General features: G+C 34.0%; 2 protein-coding genes across 5 annotated transcripts in view; one reads left to right on the top strand and one right to left on the bottom strand.

The window, feature by feature from the left end:
- The window catches only part of LOC106134502 (rho GTPase-activating protein 21), a 335,912-nt gene that overhangs the window by 42,828 nt on the left and 268,095 nt on the right, over nucleotides 1-24,989 (top strand). The gene's annotated exons all lie outside the window — the stretch shown is intronic.
- LOC132904430 (uncharacterized) lies at nucleotides 2,472-11,098 on the bottom strand. The gene is made up of 2 exons (XM_060954818.1): nucleotides 11,044-11,098; nucleotides 2,472-3,511 (listed from the first exon to the last, which is right to left on the bottom strand). Exons 1-2 carry the CDS (start codon nucleotides 11,096-11,098, stop codon nucleotides 2,472-2,474), a joined length of 1,095 nt encoding a protein of 364 aa, XP_060810801.1.

The raw sequence follows: 24,989 nt of genomic DNA, 5'->3' as shown, positions 1-24,989 counted from the left end.
GTGAGAAAAAAGGAATAATTAGTCGCGGCATTGGTCTACCGAGACCTGATGTTTTAATGAGATCATTAATTACAATTTCAATATTATTTAGTTCTGCGTTGATCCTTATATTAGACAACCGTATTAGGGATAGCGTCTGGACGCGTTGTGCGGTCGACAACGCTAAGAGAGCTACCAGCTTCTTTGTTATTTGAGTTAAGCTCAAATTCTCATTGGGAAACCAATCGCTGACTTGATCAAAGACTAAATTAGGGTTCCATGTTGATTGATATTTAGGTAAACATGGTTTTATTCTAAAAACACCCTTCATAAATCTAGTAATGCGGTCATGTTCGCTTACTTTTTTACCCAAAATAAGGCCCAACGCAGATCTAAATGTATTCAGAGTAGAATAACTAGCTCCATTTTTAAATTGGTCGGTAAGACAATCTAAGATAAATGGAATATTATTATTATAACAATCACAATTGTGTGTTGAACAATAAAGCCACCATTTTTTGTAAGCGACGTTATACTGCTTGATCGAACTTTCCGCAAGGGAAGAAACTATAACGTCTATTGTAGACTCTGAGAGGGATTCTTTTATGAAGGCGCCCCTGATAATATTGATGACACCAGGGTAAGACGCTTCCATAGAGGATGTTGTGTCCTGAAAGGAGAGGTGAGTAGCTCAGAATTTGGGCCCAAATATACCAATTGGGAACATGAAAGTTTTAAAAACAAAGGGTACCATGGTTGACTGGGCCAGTACGGGACAACCATGATGCCCACAGCTTTCTCATTCTCTATTTTTCGTAGGCTTTTTAATATAAGAGAAAAAGGTGGGAACGCGTAGAAAAAATATTCACCCCAGTTAATTGTAAACGCATCTATATTAAATGCATCTGGATCTCGTTTCCATGAAATATATTTATAGTGCTTTGCGTTTAATCTAGTCGCAAATAAATCTATTTCTGGACAGCCTAAACTACGTGTGATTTTATTGAACGCCGAGTGGGACAAACTCCACTCTGTATCAATGTTACTTCGTCGAGACTCTTCGTCTGCTTCGTTATCTTTTGACTTGACATACGAAGCAAAGATGAATAGTTGGCGTTTTTCGCACCACCGCCAAATCTTTCGCGTAATATTATTCAAGTGTTCATGTTGAACGCCACCGTATCTGTTAATGTATGATATAGCGGTTGTATTATCAATGCGTAATAATATTTCTGAATTACTTAAGGAATTCGCAAAACATTTAAGACCGTTAAAAGCGGCTAATAATTCTAAACAATTGATGTGTTGTTTAGCTTCGTCTGTGTCCCAAAAACCACTAGTTTTCTCATTATTACAAACAGCTCCCCAACCTGTCAATGAAGCGTCAGAATAAATTTCGATGGCATATTTTCCCTCGCGAATAGGATTACTAGCATTCATTATGTTACTGATCCACCAAGAGAGGTCATTATTTAAGTGAGGTTTTAATGACATGACCCTGTCATAATCATTATCACATTTAAGCAGTGCAAGAAATTTTTCTCTTTCGAGGCACTTTGTATACAGCCATCCATATGTAACAGCTGGACAGGCCGAGCATAGTAATCCCAACAGTTTAGAGAAATCTCTAATTACAATTGATTTTTGATATTGTACTTTAAGTACTAGGTCTCTAATTTTTTGGCGTTTTTTCTGGGGTAATAATAAACTCATTTTTGTAGAATCTAGATCGAAACCTAAATACGTTTGTAATTGTGACGGTTTCAGTTTACTCTTTTTAAGATTTATAATAAATCCTAACGATTCAAGTAATTCTACTGTTTTTGTGACACAGTTAACGCATTCATTGTATGTAGATCCTATACATAATATATCGTCTATATATATAGCTATTATTAGACCTTGAGATCGCAAATGAGTAACTACTGGTTTTAACAGCTTTGTGAAAACCAGCGGTGCTGTAGATAGACCAAACGGGAGACATTGAAACTCGTATAATTTGTCAAATTTAAATCGAAAAAAAATTTTGCTGTAGTTATTCATAGGTACCAAAAAATAGGCGTCTTTGAGGTCAACTGTAGCCATAAAACACTGCGGGGTCATTAATTTTGTAACTGTTCGTATATCCTCCATTTTAAAATGTGTATGAGGAATAAACTTGTTGAGGTTTTTTAGATTAAGAATAAAGCGATATGAGCCATCCGGTTTTGGAGTAAGGAATATTTTTGATAAGAACTGTTTCGGATGTGGTTGGCATTCAACAATAGCTCCCAATTCTTTTAATTTATGTATTTCTGTGTTTAGCCGACTAATTTCAGTTAAGCTGAAATTGTTATTTATTGGTGTAGTTTTTTGGACAACAGGACCGTCAAAGTGTATGATGTAACCTTCTGATATATAGCTTAAAATAATAGGGTCATCTGTAATGGAAACCCATTTTTTATAAAAATGACGTAATCTACCTGCATGGGGTAGTTCAAGGTGTAGTACCTCTACTGAGCCTTGGAGTTCTTGTCGGTTGGTTTGGCCGGAGCTCGCGGTTGCCGATCGCGGGCTGGCGGCAGGGCTCGCCGGTTCGATGTCTGGTAACGGTTCTTCTGCCCACCCTGCCTGTATGCGCGTTGAATCATCGAGCGGGGTGGGCCCCTCGCATTTACCTGGTTATTGTACCTCTTATAGGATGTTGTGGGAGCATCATTGCGCTTGATTTGCAGCCCAGATCTTTCCGCTGTTTTTGAAGCTTTTATTTTTTCACCCAAGTTGGTTCCGAACAGAAACGTGTCCCTTTTAACGTCAGTAATCATGTTAAGAAATTTTTTGTCGAGCGACGACGCCACTAATTTTCTTCTTCTCTTAGTATCTTCGTAGTGCAAGTCTAAAAATATTTGACTTGCTTCCGAAACTTGTCGTAATAATTCTATTTTATCACTATTTCCTTCGATGATACTGGATGCGAGGTTTGTTAGACGAGATATACCGACACCTAGTTGTTTTTGCGATTTTTCTAAGGCTTTGTCCCGATTGCGAGCTTGTTCATTTAGCACGGGAGTTAGTTCCGGATTTAATATCGGTGCCTTTGCTAATCGAAAGTTATCAGGTATTAACGACTTCTCTAGGATACTTTGTTTTTGGTCTTTGGTGAGGCCGTCTACCAAGATCCGTCCCCAACGTATAGAAATATCTTTTGGGATTTTTGGTCCAAATACTTCCTCTTTGCTTTTGGGATCTCCGAGCGCTTCTAAAATTTCCGTTGGTAGCGGACCAGTGTCTGTATTTCCGCTAGGAGTTGTATTGACCAAGGTAGAACTGGGGCCTGGTTGAGGCTCTCCAGAGACGTGCATTGACAGCTCGTTGCCGGTTGTAGGCACAGTGTCCACGACGGGCTCATGAGCTACCCCAGATGAAGCGTCGGAGTCGTCTACATTAGGGTACTCATAATCTATATCAGGGGACCGTGGTGGTTCCCGTTCAGAATAGTATCGTGGCGGGTTTTCGTAGTGATATGAATTATGATGGTTTTGACCACGCTCATCTGTAATAATACAGAAAATATATTTTAAGTCTCTGATCATAAGCACGTTATGACGCTGGACTGAATGGTATATGCCATGTGCACGACATGATGTGTAACCATATTAGCTAAAAAAAATAAATAATTATGATATTTTTTAAAGTCATGGAACGTAAGCCCGTTACGTCGCTAGACTATGTTAGAGTTATACTCGTGCGCGCGTCACGAGGTATCATAACCCGTAATAATTTAAAATAGTTGTATGAGGTGATTTCTTGTCCTTGAAATAAAGGTTAGTTTCCTATGCATGCATCTTACAAACGTTACTTGTTTACGTAACGAAGTTTCATCGCGTGAGCAATAGATAAGGAACAATAGAAAAAATGTTTCTAATTTGACGGTAGAAGAAAAAATTAAATGTATTCATGATCCAATTAGAGTCTGTTATGGACATGTGTATTTATTTTGTTATGATAATAGTAATGCATTGCAAACAAGGTAGAAAAATTTTAAATTCCTGACCTTCGGTTGACGATGTCGACGAATCCGAATACCGTCGACGCTTCTCTCGCCTTTTCCTTGAGTGGCAATCCTTGTGTTTTCTCTTTCCCATCTTTCACTTCACTTCTAATACACTTCCACGAGATAAAATACCTTTATTTATTTTTTCATAAAAAATAACGGATACGATGTTGCGATGCCCGCACAAAGAAAGCGAATGAAGTTTGACACAATCGGGCGCAACGGCTCGGGAGCTAGGGGTGGGGCGATATTAATCATTTCATTACCTTTTATTTCAGATTTTTTTTTATATCTGAACTATTTGTGCGCGATGCCTAGTACATTGAGAAGTGTACTACCTAGTGAATAAATAAATCTCGAGGATGCAACGTCGTAATATAATTTAATAATACCTTATATCATGTCGCCCCAGCTATAAAATAAATAACTTTTGTAAGAAAAGAATAGATATCCTCTTTTTATGAAGTCAGATAAATTTCTATAACCTCCTCAGTGTAACAAACACTTTCCTAGAAACCGCTTCAAAATCGGTTCAGCGAAACGCGACTTAATCGCGGTCAACCATACATACACATTAGTCAAACTGAGAACCACCTTTTTTGAAGGCGGTAAACAAATCATTTAATCCAGTAGATAAGCGTACCTATAGGTACATACATACATTTATACCTACTATAACATTAAAAATAAAAAACACCTGAAAAAAAATTCACTGTATTAAACAATAAATTACTAGTTATAAACAGTGCATTCAGCAAATGGCGTGACCTTAGATAATATGCCGAGATAATCTTGGAGCTATCGCTGCAAAATACAGAGAGTACGGAAGAGAAAAAGATATGTTATCACTTGTTTTAGTCATACTTACTTCGCTAAACTTGTACAGAGTTTGCGACTACAATATTAATTACTATAAATAAATTATTATACCTTTTTTAATTGAACATTCATGTACCTAGTAAAAAAAAAATTCACACTGTTTTACGTGCTTTAGATTTATTTAAACATAATTAACGATACATGATATAACATCATGTATTAATGGCAGTAAATTAGTAAAAGACCAAGAGATCAATATTAAGCTCGCACTGGTGATGCTGAGAATTTGCAGTTTTGGCCAAGATCGGGTCTACGATAGACAGCAATGTGTAAATAACAGCGTCCTAGAATCGCAAATCGATAAAATAAAATAGATTTTGTGGGTCTGCACCTCTGCACCATCCTTATTTTTAGATATCGCACCAAGCATTCGTCACGCACGCATATTAAATTGAATTTTTCACACGTTTTAATAATGAACCGTGCTTGCAAAAAGTCAAATATCAGCATGCATTCATAACCTTCGATTTTTTATGGCACATAAAAATGTTTATAATTCGCTTTACTGTGATAACGTTCCTGGCGATGATAAAGTTCGCCATATAAGGTGTATCGTATCGTAAGCTTCCCGATTTTTATATAAATTACCTTTAAATACAGTACCTACCTAATAAAAAGATTGTAGCATATATTACTATTGTGCGACCTTTTATGTTGATTGATGAAAGTACATACAGAAAAAAGTAATAATAATACTGTGTGCCAGCTGTACTTCTCTTCACGCGCAGTTTGTAAAAGTCAATAAAGGAAAAGGCTGGATATTTTTCTTTTAAACGATGGGCTAAGTACTTCGATTTCAATCTCTGAATTTCGATCCCATCCAGCTAAATGTGATTCGACTTTTGGAAGTGTCTCGAAGACGTGATATGTGTATGTGTATATGCATGTATAGTTCGGAACTCAGAAAAATATCGAAAGGTTTCTCAAGAAAAAGTCCATGTGAACAATGAAACCTCTAGGAATCCTTTTTTAGCGAAAGTGGTTTACGTAACCGGCACGTGTGCCAATTGACGTCACTGGCCACCGGAGCCCTTTCAGTGAAATTACGATCGAAAACACGTCGTAAATCTAGGTGGTCGCAAAAATTTGCTTCTCAAAGTGCTTAATGTGTGCGCATTCCTTTTTAAGTAAAGTTAGACAAGACATTCTTCTGAGGTAGCGTGATAAAAATAAGTATTTTTTCACTCGGAAAATGAATTTAACTCACTCTCACTCAAAGTAACATTCAAATTGGTTTAAACTAATAACGGCTTATAAAATAAATAAAAATTATCATGACATTTCGCAAACCGTATGGATATTAAATCGTGGGGAAGGTTGTACTGGATAAAAACAATATCTGTTATCGTTGCAATCGAAGGTTAATGTTGTAGTCTCGTTATCTTATGAATGTTAGTAATAAGATACTAGAAGTCTTACAAACAAAAGCACTAAGAAATGTATTGCAAAGTTGCTAAGGTTTGTTTAAATTTTATAGACTTTTTAAATTAATTTACACAAAATTATGAAATCCAAATTGAAAAGCGCAGCTTATAATGCCTTAGAAGCTATTAGTTAATGATCGATAAAACGGATGGACTAACTATTAAAATAACCATAAGATTTTCGACATCTATTTTTCGTACGATATTAAATTTGAAGTTAGAATAATATACATTTTACCTATCAAGTGACATGTGAATATAATAGTAAAATCGATATGACTTTAACAATTACTTAACTAAACAATAAATAGTTTAAGTTTATAAATTTTCTATGGTAAGACATTCGCTATCTAGTAAATCTTTCTGTCATAAGTTTTTATGACTTATATCAATGAATATGTCACAAAAATAACAATTTATCTCATAAACATCACACAGGCCTGCGACTTCTCAAAACCGTATCTTATCATTTACGAAATACATTTGCGTGTAAACTTAAAACCGTGATAGTGTAAAATGTACACACATTTAACCACGTATAGAAAAACATATTGTATTTAAACGGGACACCGTAACCGATCGCTTATCGATGTTGTAACATCGATTTTATCGATGATCGGAAAAATGTCTTATCGAGTTGTGGTTGCACACAACGACTGTAATCTTGTAATTGCAGTTTATGGGCATAGAGCAAGATCCCAGAGCCGTAAGACACAACTTATTTTCTAAAGAATGGATCTTTCGATTCTCAGTAGTCTTTCATGTACTTTTAATACCTGCATGTTTGTGAGACTTGCCCGGTGACACCTGCGCAGGTACCAGGCGAGAAAGGTAACTAAAAATCACAGTTACTTAACTTAAATTTTTATGACTGATTTTTATATATATTTTATAGACTATTACTCTGAAGTCATATCAGAGAAGTCAGACGCTTTCCATGCGCCAGAACTTTTGTCAGACGCTTTAAAGCTCTATAAAAAAAAATTAACTTAATTTATTTTTAAATGTCTGACTTTTATATATGTTATTCAGATAACTATTACAAAGTTGTATTAAATCAGTCAGACAGTTTGTAATGACCAAACACCCCTTAAACACAAGAATTACTCGGCCTCGAGTATGAGCGCGATAGCACAATGCGCATGCGCGTCAGAGTAAAATATCTAATATTTGAAAAGTACTTACTGTTTTCAATTTCATATTTTTGCATATCTATTCAAATACGATGAAATTTATAATTAAAATAATAATTAATCATTTTTAAAATAATATAATATATTGCATATAAATAGGGGAAAATGAATTTTTTTGTAGCAATAGCCTTTCAAAAAGAATGATTTTTATTTTATTTAAAAAAATATATCTATTATAATAATTTCAATAAAAAAATAATTAATTATGATTAATCAATTGAATAATTATTTTATTGTCTCTTTATCATCTTCATCATCAAAATAATCATTTGAATTTTCATCATTTATTAAATCTCTATACTGTCCACTCAAGTCATCGTCCTCATCATCAGTTAGATTGTCGTTGCTGGCAGAATTTTCCGTAAAAATAAAATCATAAACAATTAAAAAATAGTATAGTAATAGTAAACCTATAACATATAAATATAAGTGAAAGGCGACTAAGGGATAGGCTTACAAACTTGGGATTCTTTTTTAGGCGATGGGCGAGCAACCTATCACTATTTGAATCTCAATTCTATCATTAAGCCAAATAGCTGAACGTGGCCATTTAGTCTTTTCAAGACTGTTGGCTCTGTCTACCCCGCAAGGGATATAGACGTGACCATATGTATGTAGTCTACTTTAATTTCGACACCACCGCAACGGCTTCGATGGTGCAGTGGTTAGCGCGTGAGACTGTGAAGTTGGCGGTCCGAGTTCGAGTCCCAACAATAACAAGATGTATATTAATTTTTATTAAAAATGTTTTTTTTTTGTGTTGTTTGAGTATTTATTAAAAAAACTGAAAATCAAAATACTACATATAATCATACGGTAAAAATATTTTGTCTGTACATTTAATATTTTGACTGAAACAAATAGAGAATTTTTTTTTACTTTTTTTGTCTGTCTGTCTGTATCAGACTGTATGATTAAGATTCAACTCGAACTTTACGCGGACGACGTCGCGGGTAACAGCTAGTATGCAATATATTATGTTATTTTAAAAATGATTAATTATTATTTTAATTATAAATTTCATCGTATTTGAATAGATATGCAAAAATATGAAATTGAAAACAGTAAGTACTTTTCAAATATTAGATATTTTACTCTGACGCGCATGCGCATTGTGCTATCGCGCTCATACTCGAGGCTGAGTAATTCTTGTGTTTAAGGGGTGTTTGGTCATTACAAACTGTCTGACTGATTTAATACAACTTTGTAATAGTTATCTGAATAACATATATAAAAATCAGACATTTAAAAATAAATTAAGTTAATTTTTTTTTGATAGAGCTTTAAAGCGTCTGACAAAAGTTTTGGCGCATGGAAAGCGTCTGACTTCTCTGATATGACTTCAGAGTAATAGTCTATAAAATATATATAAAAATCAGTCATAAAAATTTAAGTTAAGTAACTGTGATTTTTAGTTACCTTTCTCGCCTGGTACCTGCGCAGGTGTCACCGGGCAAGTCTCACAAACATGCAGGTATTAAAAGTACATGAAAGACTACTGAGAATCGAAAGATCCATTCTTTAGAAAATAAGTTGTGTCTTACGGCTCTGGGATCTTGGACTAGCAGTATAAGGTACATAAACGTGTTAACGATATGACCGATTACGGTACTTTTACTGTGACCATAAAAGTACGTGTTTGATTTTGAAATTGTATGTGCTTTATGGGGAACAGAATACAAGGATTACAATATTACTTTTCATATAAAGAAAAGTCAATAGGTATATATAGTTTTTTTACGCTCATTACTTTTATATGTTTTGGTTTAGTATAACATCATATAGTTCTTAAGTCGCAAAATATAGGGAAACAATACATATTTATTTACACAAGTGGCTCAACAAACATTACCATCTCTATACATATTTTGAGTTAAAACCAGATATTTCATCAAAACGTACATCAATGTAGTGATCAGTAGATCATGGCTTTTGAAGTCTACATATTTTTTTATACTACATATTATATTCTCATTTACAATTCCAGTACATCCTTGACATTCTCAAATTATTAAATTGCCATTCAAATTTATAACATAATCTAACTACATGTACAATTATATCTATAATCAGAATACAAGAGTAGAACATAATGTTACAGTAATTTAACAGGTATCTGTTTCGTATAATCTTGATTGATGGATGTATTACATTGCCACCTACATACGACCTGTAGACATAGCATGAGATATTATCTATCGGAAGCTCATAATCTTACAGGTTAAATATCAAAAGGTAAGACACCTTTTGATATCCAGCTGAGCAAATATACAAGGAAGGCGTGATTGGGAACCGTGATGTGTCCAAGCCTAAGCGAATGTAAGTACATACATACATAAAATCACGCCTTTTTCCCGGAGGGGAAGGCAAAGACTACAGCTTTCCACTTGCCACGATCTCTGTCGCGAGTTATGAATGTGGATGAAGCGAAAGAAGTACTTTCGCTTTTGGGTTACTCGGTTACTCGGCCGTTTTGGGTACTCTTGATCTGACCTTTTGCTAGGACGTCCTTAATTTGATCAAGATACGTTGGTCCAATCTTTGTACTCCGACCTTTCCCTTCACACTCTCTTTGTATATTTGCTTAGTCAACCTGCGTTCATTCATCCTCTCCATATGACCAAACCATCTTAACATACCCTTTTTTTTCTTGTTACTATATCTTCTTTCACTTCACAACATTAGGCGAATGTACCTTGATCAAATCGGGACCATCTTGTCACATCGGGATCGTGGAAAGATGTAGTCGCTACCTATCTCCTCCGGGTAAGAGGCCTATTTCATGTTTGTAGACTTATGTTTATAACAGCTAATTACAGATTCAGAAATTTAACGATGAAGGATCTAACAGGAAAGACGTGGATGAAAATAGAGTGCATAGATCTTTTTGATAGTGCCGTGTGGTTCCCGGCACCAATACAAAAAAGAATAGGACCACTCCATCTCTTTCCCATGGATGTCATTAAGCCAAATAGCTGAACGTGGCCATTCAGTCTTTTCAAGACTGTTGGCTCTGTCTACCCCGCAAGGGATATAGACGTGACCATATGTATGTATGCAGATCTTTTTCACAAATATGTTCACGATTAGTGTAGGTATTTGGGTATAACTTAAATCCATAATCCAATATTTAAATAACTTTATAGTGTGAGTTCTGTAAAAAAATAAACTCGTATTTACCAATGGTCGTTGTTTCTTTTTTATCTAATTTTATCTTCTGATTGTGTTTTGATTTCTGTGTATATTATTCCGATTTCTGTGGGATAAATCGTGGCGATCCATTTTACGGTACAGTCAAATTTGTTTAAGTTTAACAGTAACGTTTGTTTATATTTGTAGGCGTGGAAATTTAAAAATAAACTCTACCTACCAAGGTGTGGAAAGAGTTGTATAAAGAAACGTGAAAACGGCTGAGGCATGTTTAAATAAAATAGGTAGATCTTAAAGTAGGAATTATCGTGAAAATTTTTATATTTAAATTTAAAACGTAAGCAAAATAGGCCAAAATAACCCTCTTGGAAATAACCCGACTTACCTACTCCTGGATCGGGGCCAGATGAACCCCATGCACCACTTACGGCCAGGTTCATGATAATCCGTTTAGTAGTTTTTGCGTGAAAGAGTTACAACCACACACACACATCTTTACAAACTTTCTCATTTATTATATTAGTAGGATAGACTCTAGTTAATGGTTAAATGGATTAAGAAATATGGGAAAACCGAAAAAGAGATGGATGGACAGCGTAAAGGACAGTATGAGTAGAAAGAGAGTGGCCAGTGAGATGGCAAGTGACAGAAGTAATTAAGAAGAAGAATAAAGAAGTAAAAAATAAACAAAGGAGAAGGCTATCAGAAATAAATACTTTACTACGCAAAAACCAATATGCCAAGTCGTTATTTGAAAGGCCTGAATTTTGTGCCTCAATACCGCTCGCACAATGGTTCTTTGTTAGCATTATCTGACATCAAGACTTGAAAGATCTCACAAAACTAATTAATAAGATAGTATTGTTGACTCCCCTTTAAGTGAGTATTGTTGGTACATGATTGACTAATGAGGCTGAAAATTGTAAATCAAAATCAAAACTTACTATATATATATGTAAGTACGTGTACAATTAAAACCACTCCATATCTTTTCCATGGGTGTCCTAAAAAGCGACTAAGGGAAATGTAATAAATCCTGGGATTCTTGTAGGCTACGGGGTAGAAAACTGTCACTTTTTTAATCTCAGTTCTATCAATAAGCCTGGCAGCTGGGCGGGTGGGTCTGTTTACCCCGCACGGGATGTAGACGTGATTAAATGTATGTAAAAGGCGACCAAGGGATAGGCTTTTAAACTTGCGATTCTTATTTTAGGCGATGGACTAGCAATCTGTCACTATTTGAATCTCACTTCTATTATTAAGCCAAGCAGCTAATCGTGGCCTATCAGTCTTTTCAAAACCTGATGGCTCTGTCAACCCCGCAAGGTTATAATGTGATAATATGTATGTATATTTTTTATCCAGTGCGGACGGCGGACGAACTACACCATCAGGCAAGTTTCTTGCCGACATCCATGGGAAAGAGATGGAGTGGTCCTATTCTTTATTTCTATTGGTGTCGCAAACCACACGGAATGCAACATGAATAAACAAATATACATGATACTATTTTATTTTTCTTTCTTTAAAAATGTAGTAAGGTTGTTGACCGCAGCAGTTCATCTGCCTGTCCCTTCCCATTGTCCGCAACAATGCACCTTTTATACCTTTATCTTTTTTATAACTTCATTTACAAGAAAAACGAGTCATTCACGTGATAAAAAAAAGACATCGACAATTTCATACAACTTCTTACTGTTTAATTCTTTTACATTTGATTACTATAGCTGTTAGTCATGTTAGTAATTTTTGTAGAGTTCTGAACCATATCATAAAATTTAATTAAGTCAGATCAATATGCGTAAATGACCTTATAAGTGGTTGCAAATAATCATGCCGAAGCAGAGATTCTTAGAAAAGGAATTAATATTTCAAAGAAAAGCCTAATACCGTTCCTTAATGGGACAATACAATTTAAAAATAGAAATTTATTTAAAACAATTAATAAATTATAGTGTTAGTATATGCCTACATATAGCCACGTTTTTATTCCTTGTGAGGAAGACAGAAGTAACAGTCTTAAAAAGGACTGAAAGGCCAAGTTTAGCTGTGTGACTTTATAATAGAATTAAGATTCAAATAGCTACTGATTAGACTAGCTCATCGCCAACAAGGGGAATCCCGAGTTTAAAAGCCTATCTCTTTTTCGCCTCTTACGACATCCATGGTAAAGATATAGAGTGGTTCTATACTTCAGTGCCGGCAACCACACGGCACAGCAGTGTTCGTTCCAATTGATATATATGTAGAAAATTACGAACCGAGCAAAATTTTGATTGGCTTAATATTTGTTGAGAAAAAATACGTAGGTTTCCTTGTTATTAAAATCTTCAATTCATCTTAATAAGGTCATTATATTATTATAGAACGCTGAATTTTTAGTTAACTTGACCTATAAACACGTATACATCGTCATAACATAGGTGAATAACCTTTACACACGTTACACATGCTGTTAAATTGCATTCATTAGGAAACATGTGTTAACCAGACATACCTATTGTTGCATTTAAAATTATTTCAGTATGTTATTTTGAACAAAATATTGACTCAAACATCTTCATAAGTAATCTAATGTCAAATGAAAGTATGCAAAGTCTTTGATCTTTTTTTTTGTTATCTCTCCGTCTTTGTATGTATCTCACACGTCTCTGAATATCCCTAATTAAGTTCGCTTCGATAGTCACAAAATAAGATAAGTATAGAATGGACACTAAATAAAAAAAAACCTGCGCATTATTGATTTCAAAAATATTATTCGGAATCGAATTTTGATTAATTATATTTCGTGATTGAAGCAGTTATAGGTAATGACATATCTTAACCCTTTACACCTTTTGTAAGCCAATCAACATGTTGTTTTGTGGGAGACCAATGAGGAATCTGAATCTTATATTTCCGTGTTATTGCTAAATTGGTGTGTGATCAAAGCACCTTTATATAAAAATCTTCTTAGAATGCACGGAAAAATAACTTTATAATAATTACTAATATAGTACGTTTAGATATTATTTAAATTCCACCAAAGAAAAAGAGTTTGCAATAAAAGAAATAAATATGAAAACTTTATCCATCTCATCTTCAACATTTGCTGTTGTAATTTTTTTAAGCTAGACTGACTGACCATGGCTACCTCGTCAGGATAAAGACGTGATGTATATATATATATGTATGTTAACAGTAAAACGTTGAGGTTTTTCTTCTGTTCACTATTTAATTTATATTTTGACGTTACCACAATGTCGCCCCAGCCATTGTTCAGTGACGTGAATAAACATTGTGAGAATTATATTAAGATACATAAAGTCATACATATATCTTATACACTTCTCCACAAGGCTTTTCAAGCGTAGGGGTAGACAGAGACTTCATATTTCCACTTGTCGGAACCTTTACATATTTTATCATTCTATATTCTGAAAGACTTTTTAGAACAACATCAAAAGTCACTAAATCCGTTATTGTGACACCCTCCAATACTCATGCTGGTCCAGTTGTTAAATTAATTATTGTTTAATTCTAAGTTGCAAGTTAATCTCGAGATTCTCAAGATCATATGTCTATCATAATTCTATTCATAGAATTATTATTAAACTCTGTTTACTTTTGCAACGTTTTTAATTGGCGATTACGGAATCCATTACATAATTTAACACTTCATTATTTCAATTGTACACTATTTCAGAGACAGCCATCTTCATCGATGTCATTATTGTTAATTGACAGATTAAGCAATCGCTTTATTTGGCAATGGAAACTACGTATAATCACAACTATATCTCTAGCAGGGTAGACAAAGCCAACAGTCATGAAAAGACTGAAAGCCACGTTAAGCTCAGCTGCATGTATTTATGATGGAATTGAAATTCAAACCTGTCACAGGTTACTAGCCAATCGACTAACTACAAGAAGAATCCTAAGTTTATTAGTTAACTAGCTGTGCCCGCGACTTCGTCCGCGTGAAATAGTTATTTTGAGCATCATTGAAGCCCTCAAGGATGAGTAATTTTGCCAGTATTTTTCACATTTTCCATTATTTCTTTAATGTTATATAGCCTAAGGCCTTCTTCGATAAATGGTCTATTCAACGCAAAAATTATTTTTCAATTTAAACCAGTAGTTCCTGAGATTAGCGCGTTCAAACAAACAAACAAACTCTTCAGCTTTATAATATTAGTATAAATATCTTGTCGCCTTTTACGACATCCATCCTTTTACAATTATTATTTATTTCTAAATAAAGAGATAAGGAAGTTAGCTTTTAGCGTAAAAAGAGTCCTATGCCCTCCGTACTCCACAGTCCACACTATATGTATGTATATACAAAATTTCACGGAGATCGGATTAGTGGTTTTGACTTGAAAGTTGGACAAACAAACACACAGGGTTCTCATCTTTTAAAATTGGTTAAAAGTAAAATTTCTTCTTCATAGCTCAGATTTATGAGAAACAGTTTATTAAAAAATTTGTTTTCACATATCGTTTACGATTTGTGGAAACCCTTAGTATCGAAATTTGTTAGTATCGACGAAGATAAAGAATAATTAACTAGTTATTGATATTTATTAATAATAATATTTATTTTGTTTCAGGTAACGAGTGACTTTAAGAACAAAATATGTAGGTGAAGTCTGCTATAATCTCGATGAAACATTCCAAAAACTTTTACAACGCCATGACGCATCAAATTCGTAACATTGATAAATGGCTGATGCCTTGCACGAGTTCAGGAAAAAAATAATGGCCAAGTACGAGTCGCATTTGCGCACTGAGGGCTCCATGTCATCAATTTAACAATTGCGTTTCGGTGCGTTAATGTTGTATATAAATAATTTAATTTTGTTACTATTAACAATAAAGTTATTGCAAAGTTAAGAAACGCCAATGAACGATAACTACCAAAGAACTTTATATTTCATTTTATTTTCATTTCATCACTGTTAAACTTCGAACGACATACATACATATATCTTGAATTTGAATATGACATTTTATGGTATAGTTCCACAATTCGTCGATAAAGAGATCTTCCTGTTTAGAACTCGCAATGATTTTGCTTTTCTATTTCTTTCTCTTATAACTTTTTTTTTTACCTTGTGCATTTATATAAGAGTGAAAAAGAAGGAAGTATCAAGCCGTCCCTAGGACACATGCCACTATGATGGATTTTGGACAGCAGTTAAATAGATAGACTCTTTATTGCACCATAAGGAAAAGAAAAGCAGAAAATAAAATTAATGATGCAGCAATTCATGATGGAAGGTGCAGTGAGCGTGTGTGTCTGAGAGCCTCTAAGCCGGTGGGTAAGCGAATCACTACACCTAGAATTACCAGCCTGCCAGCCCAGAATTACCAATTGTAGCAGTTTAAAACCTCCTCCACGGTCGTATTTGTGCAGAGTTGTACAATCACTTTAGGTTTCCTGACCTCCAAATAGACGCCCTTAATCCCTTTTTAATTAGACTTTTCGATTGTTCGCTTGTTATTTTAAATGATTGATGGTGAAAATGACGCAACTCCAAAACTAGATGAATGTCAGTTGCAACACACTTGTATTGACGCCGTGTAATTAAACGTGGGTAATACATTACGCCTCTCTACCGGAGGGGTAGACAGATACTGCGCCTATCCATTTGCCACGATACCAGCATACTTCTATTGATTCTTCAATGTCGTTGGTTGGAGTACTCGTGACTTGACTTTTCGTCAGAACGTCCTTGATTCACTTGTATACGGTAACGACTCCCAAGTAATACGTTTACCTCTAATTTTAATGATACGTTTTTGCGATTTTAGACTTATATTAACACGAAATTAACAATAGGTACTTAGTAAGTATGCTATCTTTTTTCGAGGCTCGTCAAACGTAGAAAAAGTTGTTCTTCTGTTTTTTACTTATTTTGATCTAATGCTAAAATTGAAATTGAAATGCGTGAAATACCATTCCGCCCTCATAACGTACAATATCCTGACAGTCATTCAGCAATTTGTACAGCGGAAGTTTTGTAATGAAATAACTAGTTATTTGTTGTGTTATTCATGAGTTTTTTTTTATTTGTTATATAATGTATGTTAAATAACGTAATTTAATGATGTTTTTTGTGTGCGTGTTTTCAATAACAAAGTTCTATTGCTTAGTTAAATTAATAAACCTGTCATCATTATTTCTTGGCTCTTCTTTTTAGGTATTAAATTTATATCTTTTTCTACGAAGACAGCACACATACATACTTGGTATTCCCCTTGTATGCCCTTTTCCTATTTTTACATAATTTTACTAACTCGCATTTAATGGATCGTAGTAGAAAAGTTAAATATATTTAGTTGATAAAGAGAGTAAATTAGGTTTTTTTAAATTCTTTCAGTATTAACAATTAGCGACATTTTACGTTTAAAAGGCAGAGGGCATTGGCAAAAGGTATTTATTATTTTAAGTAATAATCACAATGCATCATATAATACGTGACATATTTAATTTTCCGCGTCGTCGATTCCAAACAATTTAGTAACCTCCAATATGACAAAAAATATTGGCGAGGTCACAATGGCGCCCATTTATGTCCTTACAAGTTTTGACAACCTCTTTATTGACACCTAAATATGGAATCTGGTAAATTTGAAATGACATAGACTATATATAAGTTGTAATAATAAAGGTTAAGTTGGAAGGTTGTTAGTTACTAACTTAACTTAAATAACTTATTTTTTTTATTTTCTTAAGTTGATTTTATTTTACGTCCGGTTCATGCTATGATATTGTTTTCCTTAGGAATTTTAAGAACTGTAATAAGCGTATTTAGAAGGCTATTCAAGTGTACTTGTAAGTCGTAGGTTCTGTTTGCTGGGAATTTCGACTGTACTTTTGCCGTTAAAATAGAAACCAGCTAGACTAAACGTACAGTCAACCGCATATTAAGTTACCCTGCATAGAATTCTATGACGCGGTAATAGAAGCGAATTTGCAGTTCATATCATTGATATGCTGTACAGGACAAGGAAGTATGGGTATTCCAGCATACAAATATCTAATGTTCGGAAGAGAAATGTTAGATGCTGAATAGATGATCATTGCTTAGGCCAACATTACTCACGGATGTCCAACGAGATCCATTATCCAACTTACACACTAGAATAAATAGTGACCATAAATTTTAGACCTAACTAACAAGGCAATGCATCATAAACACACGTACTAGTCAATATTTATCTACCATTGAAATATTACGAGTCGTAAGACATTTAGGTCTGATATGTTTATGATAAAATTAGCACTCAGTGTGTATATTGCTTTATTTGTCCCGGTCAGTCACCTCATTTTGGAGTGTTCGAAATACAAATAAAATTATTGTTTTGATAACTGTTATTCGCGTGGCATTTATTACAACGAGTAAACAAACTCAGTACGTCGTCCACCTACCATACTTATATATATATATACCTACTTACCTACTCTTACGTTTGTCCGATGACGATATTGTATGAAAAACGTACCTACCGGCCGACCGTGACGATAACTTTTTGCAAAGCTCCCCGTACAAAGCTTAACCATTACCAAAGCTTTGTTCGGTAACAACCGCGGTAATTAACGTTCGCAATAAAAAATGGTTCCATTCCATGCCACAAAAGTGTTGTTTGTTTTGTTTTTGCTTTAAGTGTTTTTTTGAGTAGAGAAGTCTTATTGTTGTATGAATGTCATCTACGTTTATAGAATTTTTATTCTTTGTAGGTACTGAATATGGGTACAATAATAATCTGCAAAAGCTTGGGAAAATTAACCCTTTGTTAGTATAAAGCAGTATTTGTAGTTAGACATATAACTAATCACGGAAGGGTAGGCAGAGACTACATCTTTGTCATCAACGAAAATGCTCTTCATGCAAGTTCGTTTTCTGGTACTATTGACCTGACCTTGTCTTTTATTACGATGTTAATTAAAAAGGTAAAGAGAAGATAACACATATATACGTCTGGATAGACTCCCAAGTAATGAAGTGCCCAAATAGTTATTTGTTCCTAAATACTATTATACCAAAAAATGGCAGTAGTACAAGTACCAATCAATCTATGGATGATGTAACCATAATTAATGGTAATGCGCATGAGATCATTTTGATTGATGTTATAAATTGAGATCTATAATTGTAAGCGATTGATCCAAATTTGAGAAGCTATCATGTGATAAAAGAAAAGTCACATTTAATTTAATTTACAATTTAGGGCCAGTTATTTCGAATAGTCCATATTGGTAGCGAGAAAAAAATTCAGTGCGTGCTGACTGCTTCAATTGTTCAGATTGTCAAAGTTAATGAAAGTAAAGGCTTAAAAGCTTGACATTTTTCCTTTAGTCGATGAGCTGATCTACCTGTCGCTCTTCTTCCTCCTGGTCCCAGTCCCAGTTGCATCCTCGCCACTCTGGAGAGAAGCCCGGGGTATGCCTATGACCATGGATCTTGGATTGGGTAAGTCAGGTTTTTACAAGAAAGTCTCTAAATAACTAACCCGTCTTGAATTGGTCATGGTTACACATCCTGTTGCCTTAATGTGCAAGTTTCCTCACTATGTTTTCCCTCACCATGTTTTCCTTCACCGTAAGAGCATCAGTTGGTATTCAAACTAATGTATACATAACTTCGAAAATAGTCATTTCTACTATGGCCGGGGTTGGATTCGAACCTGTGCCTTTATGCGCCACATATATTTTAATTAAACCTGTCACTATCTTGATTTTAAATAACTAGGTTTGTCTTAAACAATCTTGATGTTTTAGGATCACAAATGTAAGAATTTTAACGTGTTTCGATATTGGTCTCCCTGTTAATCGAAGACGCGAATCTTCCAATCCAGTCTGCCTGATGTCATTCACAAGAACTGTCTGCATTTTATGGGCGTGTTTGCATAATTATAAAATTTTTTGAATGTTGCAATCATTTTCCTCTTTACGTTTAAATATTTCGAGGAAAGACAACTATCGACAATGCACAATTTGGATTCTTTTTATTAGAGCGTGATAAAAAACGTAGCAATATATTAATTTAATTACTCAAACTTTATTGTACAAAATACAAATGTGCTCTACAATTGGCGAACTTAATGCTAGAAGCATTATCTACCAGGCAACCATTGGATCTTAATATAATCAATAACTTCACATATAAAACCTAAATATAGTCTTCTTAAACCAAACATCAGCTCTGTAAATTTTTCATGTTCTCGATAAATTTGTGAACGTTGGCTGAACCTCAAAAAATCAAAATGATCAGAAACAATTATTTGGGTAAACATAATAACCGCAACTAGTTTGAAAATGTCCTTAAGCTGTGATAAGAAATCTAGTAATAGTTGTAGTTGAGTATCGATAAAATAAGTTCAATGACATTTTATCAATAAGATATCGACAATTGATTTCAGTTTACTAGCATAGATAAAATTTTATTTTTAAACTAATAATGTTATTAAATACATAAACATAATTGTCCGATTTATCTTACAAACAAATAAAATTTAAATGTATGCATCCGTTCAATAGCTACGATTCAACAGGCAGATAGATGATGATGATACATGATCATCATGGCAAATACATACTGCATCTTTTTCGAGGGGTTAAAAACAGGAACAGAACAGCATGTGCTTAAGTACTGAACGTGGCTTTCGAGTATTCTCGAAACTATTGACTTTATCTTAGTGGTATGGGTCCTGGTCCTGAGTTGAAAGGTTGAAAACGAACAACAGTCGAGTTGTCAATATAAATCCGGACTTTAAACCAATATAATCACGGCGGGCCTTTATTAAATAATCTCATAACAGAGGCGTGAGCGCATCCCTTATATGGACGATGACATCATCGAAGCGAGACCGCGTGTCCGAATGTCTTAAGGCAATAATTATATTGAACAAGTTTGCACGATTGTAAGCCCATGGTATGTGGTGGTAATAAGCGATGATTTTAGAAATAACCCCAAAAATATTTACTTTTATTAAATAGAAAGTCTAAAAGAGGCTCAGAGGACATGTTTTGGAAATATGGATCTAGAATTTTAAATTTTAAAAATTCTTACTATTCTCTTTATGGATTAATCTAAAACAAATTATATGCCTAGTGCTTGCAATTAACTTCAATGCTAAAAGTAAGTACTTGTAAATATAAAATACCCAGAAAAACAATTGAAGACCAAGACTTGACGCTGCTGTGACGTCACAAAGCGGAGCCGAAACCCACAGCAAACAACGTGTGCAAGCGGCAATAAAAAACAAGTCTTTTACGCTTTGCTTGAACGACAAGTAAGAGCAATTTATTGCAACCAACAGATTTGTTTGTGGTGCAGTTCATAGGCGGGTAGCGATTTAAAAAAAAAACATAATTTCCCAAAAATTTGCCAATATTGGACGTTTTTATAATTGGATTATGGTATATGTACCAAAAGTGAATCGACGTTATGTCGATTCTGTAGAATTTAATAAGAACAGTTTTTAACATTTGGGAGGCTTAACCAAGATATTGAACAGGATGACATCAAAGTTATTGTGATGAATTTCACTTTTGCCAACATATCGATACACGAACATTAATATTTTTTCAGACTTATTGCTAGAATGTGAATACAATCAATCTCACAGCCTCTGCCATGGAATGTTTATTATCTTTGAATTCTGGTAAAATGTTTTTCAATTTAACGCCCTCTGATTTTCATATACAATAGTACAAAATCGCTCGATCTTATAACAAAACCCACTATCAAACCGGTTACAAGAATGCCCGTAATAATATTAAATTGAGGAAACCCTAATAACTTAAACACTCTATATTCTGCGACGTCGGTTAACTGTTACACGAACACGACATTTCGCTTGCTTTTGGGGTCACCTTGATTTGTAAAGAGTATGGGAAATTGATACAAGGATTTACTCTTATTTAAATAAAAATAATTTACAAGTACGTACATACTTAGTTTTAAAAATATGAAAAAATACGTAAATTGTGTATAAAAAACGTTATAGTGACGTGATAATATGTATGTAAATGTCTAAATTTAGTCAAGTGAAAAAATGCACTTAGTCTTGTATCCAATATACATATATTGGACCAATTCAAACGAAACTTACCGACATATCATAAAATAGAACATCGTGATTACACGGCAGACGTCCACTGGCCACTTATCTATCAAAGAGACCACATCAGTAATCGATTTATCTTGGTTTATCGATTATATCTCGAACTAAGTACGGTCGAGATTTGTCTAAGATTTCGTGATTGTTTGATAAAATAACGATACGGCCCATTGATCACAATGCATTGTTTGTTTAAAAAAGTATTTCACAAGCGAGGCTGAATGGAAATCCTTTCGAAACTTGGGACTAAACGGACAGATATGGTTTTTTTTATTACCGTAATGTTAATAATTGAATTATACGAATGAAAGAAAACAGGAACTTACCTTTTGCAGTTAGTGTAAGCCGACGAGCTTGCATGAAGAGAATGATGAATGTGTATGAACAGTATGAATGTATATTTTATATCATGAATGCGAAATAGTTTATTATTAGTAAGTACATAGTTTAAAAAATATTAGCTTCAGACAACGTCCATTTCTTTATTTGTTACCAACTATAACGGACCAAACGCGTTATAGATAAATCAACTTGCAAGTAATTACAATATAAAAATTAATTTAATACGTGACCGAAAATCCCTATCAATGAATTCGGCAACTTTTTACCATCTGTAGAATTCTCGGTTCAACACAAAAAGTCACGGTTCGGCAAATCTTTTCACGACTATGAAATAACAAGCAACAAAAAATGAATAACAAATTCGTGTCAGTCGCTCCATTAAGCAAAATAACACAAAATACTGAGATCACAGTTTATTACTACTCTGCTTTATAATGGTTAGTAGGCAGACATGGTATTTCAGTATAAAGTTACTTATCTGTAGTGTATTTAATTTGTAATGCCCAATCCAACAATGTGATCACAGAATTAATTTTTATAGAGACGGCTTCGTTAAAAATAATTCCGCAGGACAAAATGTTAGTTTTAACACTTGAATCTACTTCACTTGAAGTTAATAAACGATAATAACGTTTACCCCATACATACATATTTTGTTTGACTTGGGAAAAGTTACCCACAGTCAATTAAGATTAAAATCGAGAACTGTTCAGTGTTGACAGAAATTGTGCGTCTATTTTTAAAGATGAACGTATCACTAAGAGGTTAATGATAAGTTTTAACTTGTCATTTCTAGCAAATTACGCACTCTATGTAATCTGATACTATTTTTGCTGATAAAAATTGAGAATGGAGCATTAAACACAGCGAATAACTCTATGCAATCATGCGTGCTTGGTTAAATATAAATAACTACTGTGGTAGCGGTATAAATATTAATTGTTATTGCGAAAAGATGAAGATAGTTCAGTTTTTTTTTTGAAGGCAATATAATTGGACAATATCGTATCACTAACATTAACATTTGATATTGGATCCATGAAAAGGTGAATCAGGTTATACGCAGCGAATTCCTTCTAACTATAACCCCATATAGGGAAACTGAAACCACCTTGGATCACTTTTATGCAAATGGAATGGAATATCACAAGATATTAATAGTACCTACACGTCTTTTGATATTGGAAATTATCACTATAGCGAAGTGCGTAGCAATAACCGAGCGAAAAACTAAAATAACCTAAGTGAACTATCATTTGTTGCATGAAGTTTACTTTTAAGAGGCAGTTCAGACCGAGAAGTTCAACTTTCTTTATTCCAAGTTAATTATATAGTGCTTACTATTAAGTGATAAACAAATGCACCCCAACAAATTAACTTACCCTATTACTGCACCTACATTTATCTTTCAAATTCGGGGTAAGTTATGTTCTAAGACTCGACACCCCAACACACTCATAGGTAGAGGGATACATCCCCTTGGTTATTTCGGCAGGGGCAGGTTATCACAATGATTTATATTTGTACTGGAAATGATTGTTGAATAAATTGTATTTTTCATACCCGGTTTTTTCATACTAATTAATGGAAGCTTTAAGCATGTTCGTCAACTTGTGTTAAAAAATATTATAAGAAAATCATGTAAAGGTGAAGACTTTCATCCCGATCTGTTGTTCTGTACAATACTTTGTTTGTTGTTACCTCTTTTTTGCACATAAAAAGGAATATAACAAATTACAAAACAGTTATGGGATTTAGTAGAATATGTACTTACAACGGCGGACTTATCCCGATATACGAGTATTACTTATACATATACACTTCGAAACCTAAATCTTTCCATTTTTACGTATCAAACCCTTCACTTCTTTAATTTTTTTTTAAAATCTTGTCTGTTTAGGATACTCTGACTTGATTATTTTCCCAATTTGATTAATGTTCAGGAACGACAAACACGTTTCGGTTAAATATAGGTATATTGATCATTATTGTCGTGTAGTTTTGTTGCGTTCTGTTTCTATTTTTATATTTCACACGTCATTGTAACAGCCAATTGACATATTGACATCCAAATGTGAATGCCCCATCTAGATCATTTACATCCATAACCAACGCATGTGCAAGTGCATTTTATGTCCCCGAGTCCTTTAGCATTGGATGAGTCATAATACCCTTCCATATATGACTACGTGGGCGCTCTGCTGATATCATTTTTTGGATGAATTTATTCGTGATGTCATACACACCGTTATTTATTTAATTAAAATTTTTTTGTGTTTTGAAATTGATTCAATCAAGGTGATATTGTGTTATTATTATAAAAGTTGCTTATTAGAAAAGCAACAGAATCAACGTTATCATAATTATAATATGACCTATGAAACATGTCCTATTGTCTTCATTTTGGTAATATACCTAACAATATTTTATTCATAAAAATATAATTGGTAATAAAACGATAACCATTTCATTATTGCATAGATTGTGCCCAGGCACGGGTAAAGAACAGTTTCTTTCATTAACCAACCAAAATGAAAGCTTAAAGATTTAATCTCAAATCAATATACTTAACACAAAATAAAGACCACAAAGAGATATTTATATTACCATTGTATTATAATTCCATATCAAACTCAGCGCCAGACTGTATAAAATATACATTATGAAGCTACAAATCATTTGACCGTCATCGCGTACATAACTGCAATCATCAATTTTGTATGACACCCAGTATTTCAAGACGTATCTCCGAAGCCAGCTATCACGGTGCTGAAGGAAAAATGGCTCTATTATACGTCTGTTATCGCCTGAACAATGTCACAGAATAAGGAGGACACAGAGATGCTCCTTGTGTGTCATGTATTAAATGCGAACTTT

Source organism: Amyelois transitella, chromosome 5 (assembly GCF_032362555.1).
Source record: "Amyelois transitella isolate CPQ chromosome 5, ilAmyTran1.1, whole genome shotgun sequence".
NCBI lineage: Eukaryota > Metazoa > Arthropoda > Insecta > Lepidoptera > Pyralidae > Amyelois > Amyelois transitella.
Note: the sequence above shows the minus strand (reverse complement) of the source record. Positions and strands in the feature narration are given on the sequence as shown.

Bases quoted from the DNA above. Each gene is read 5' to 3' on its own strand.
- LOC132904430 (XM_060954818.1), bottom strand. From the start codon at position 11,098: ATGAACCTGGCCGTAAGTGGTGCATGGGGTTCATCTGGCCCCGATCCA. The intron at 3,512-11,043 runs GTAAGTCGGGTT...GTATTATTACAG, and splicing joins TGGCCCCGATCCAGGAGTAG to ATGAGCGTGGTCAAAACCAT.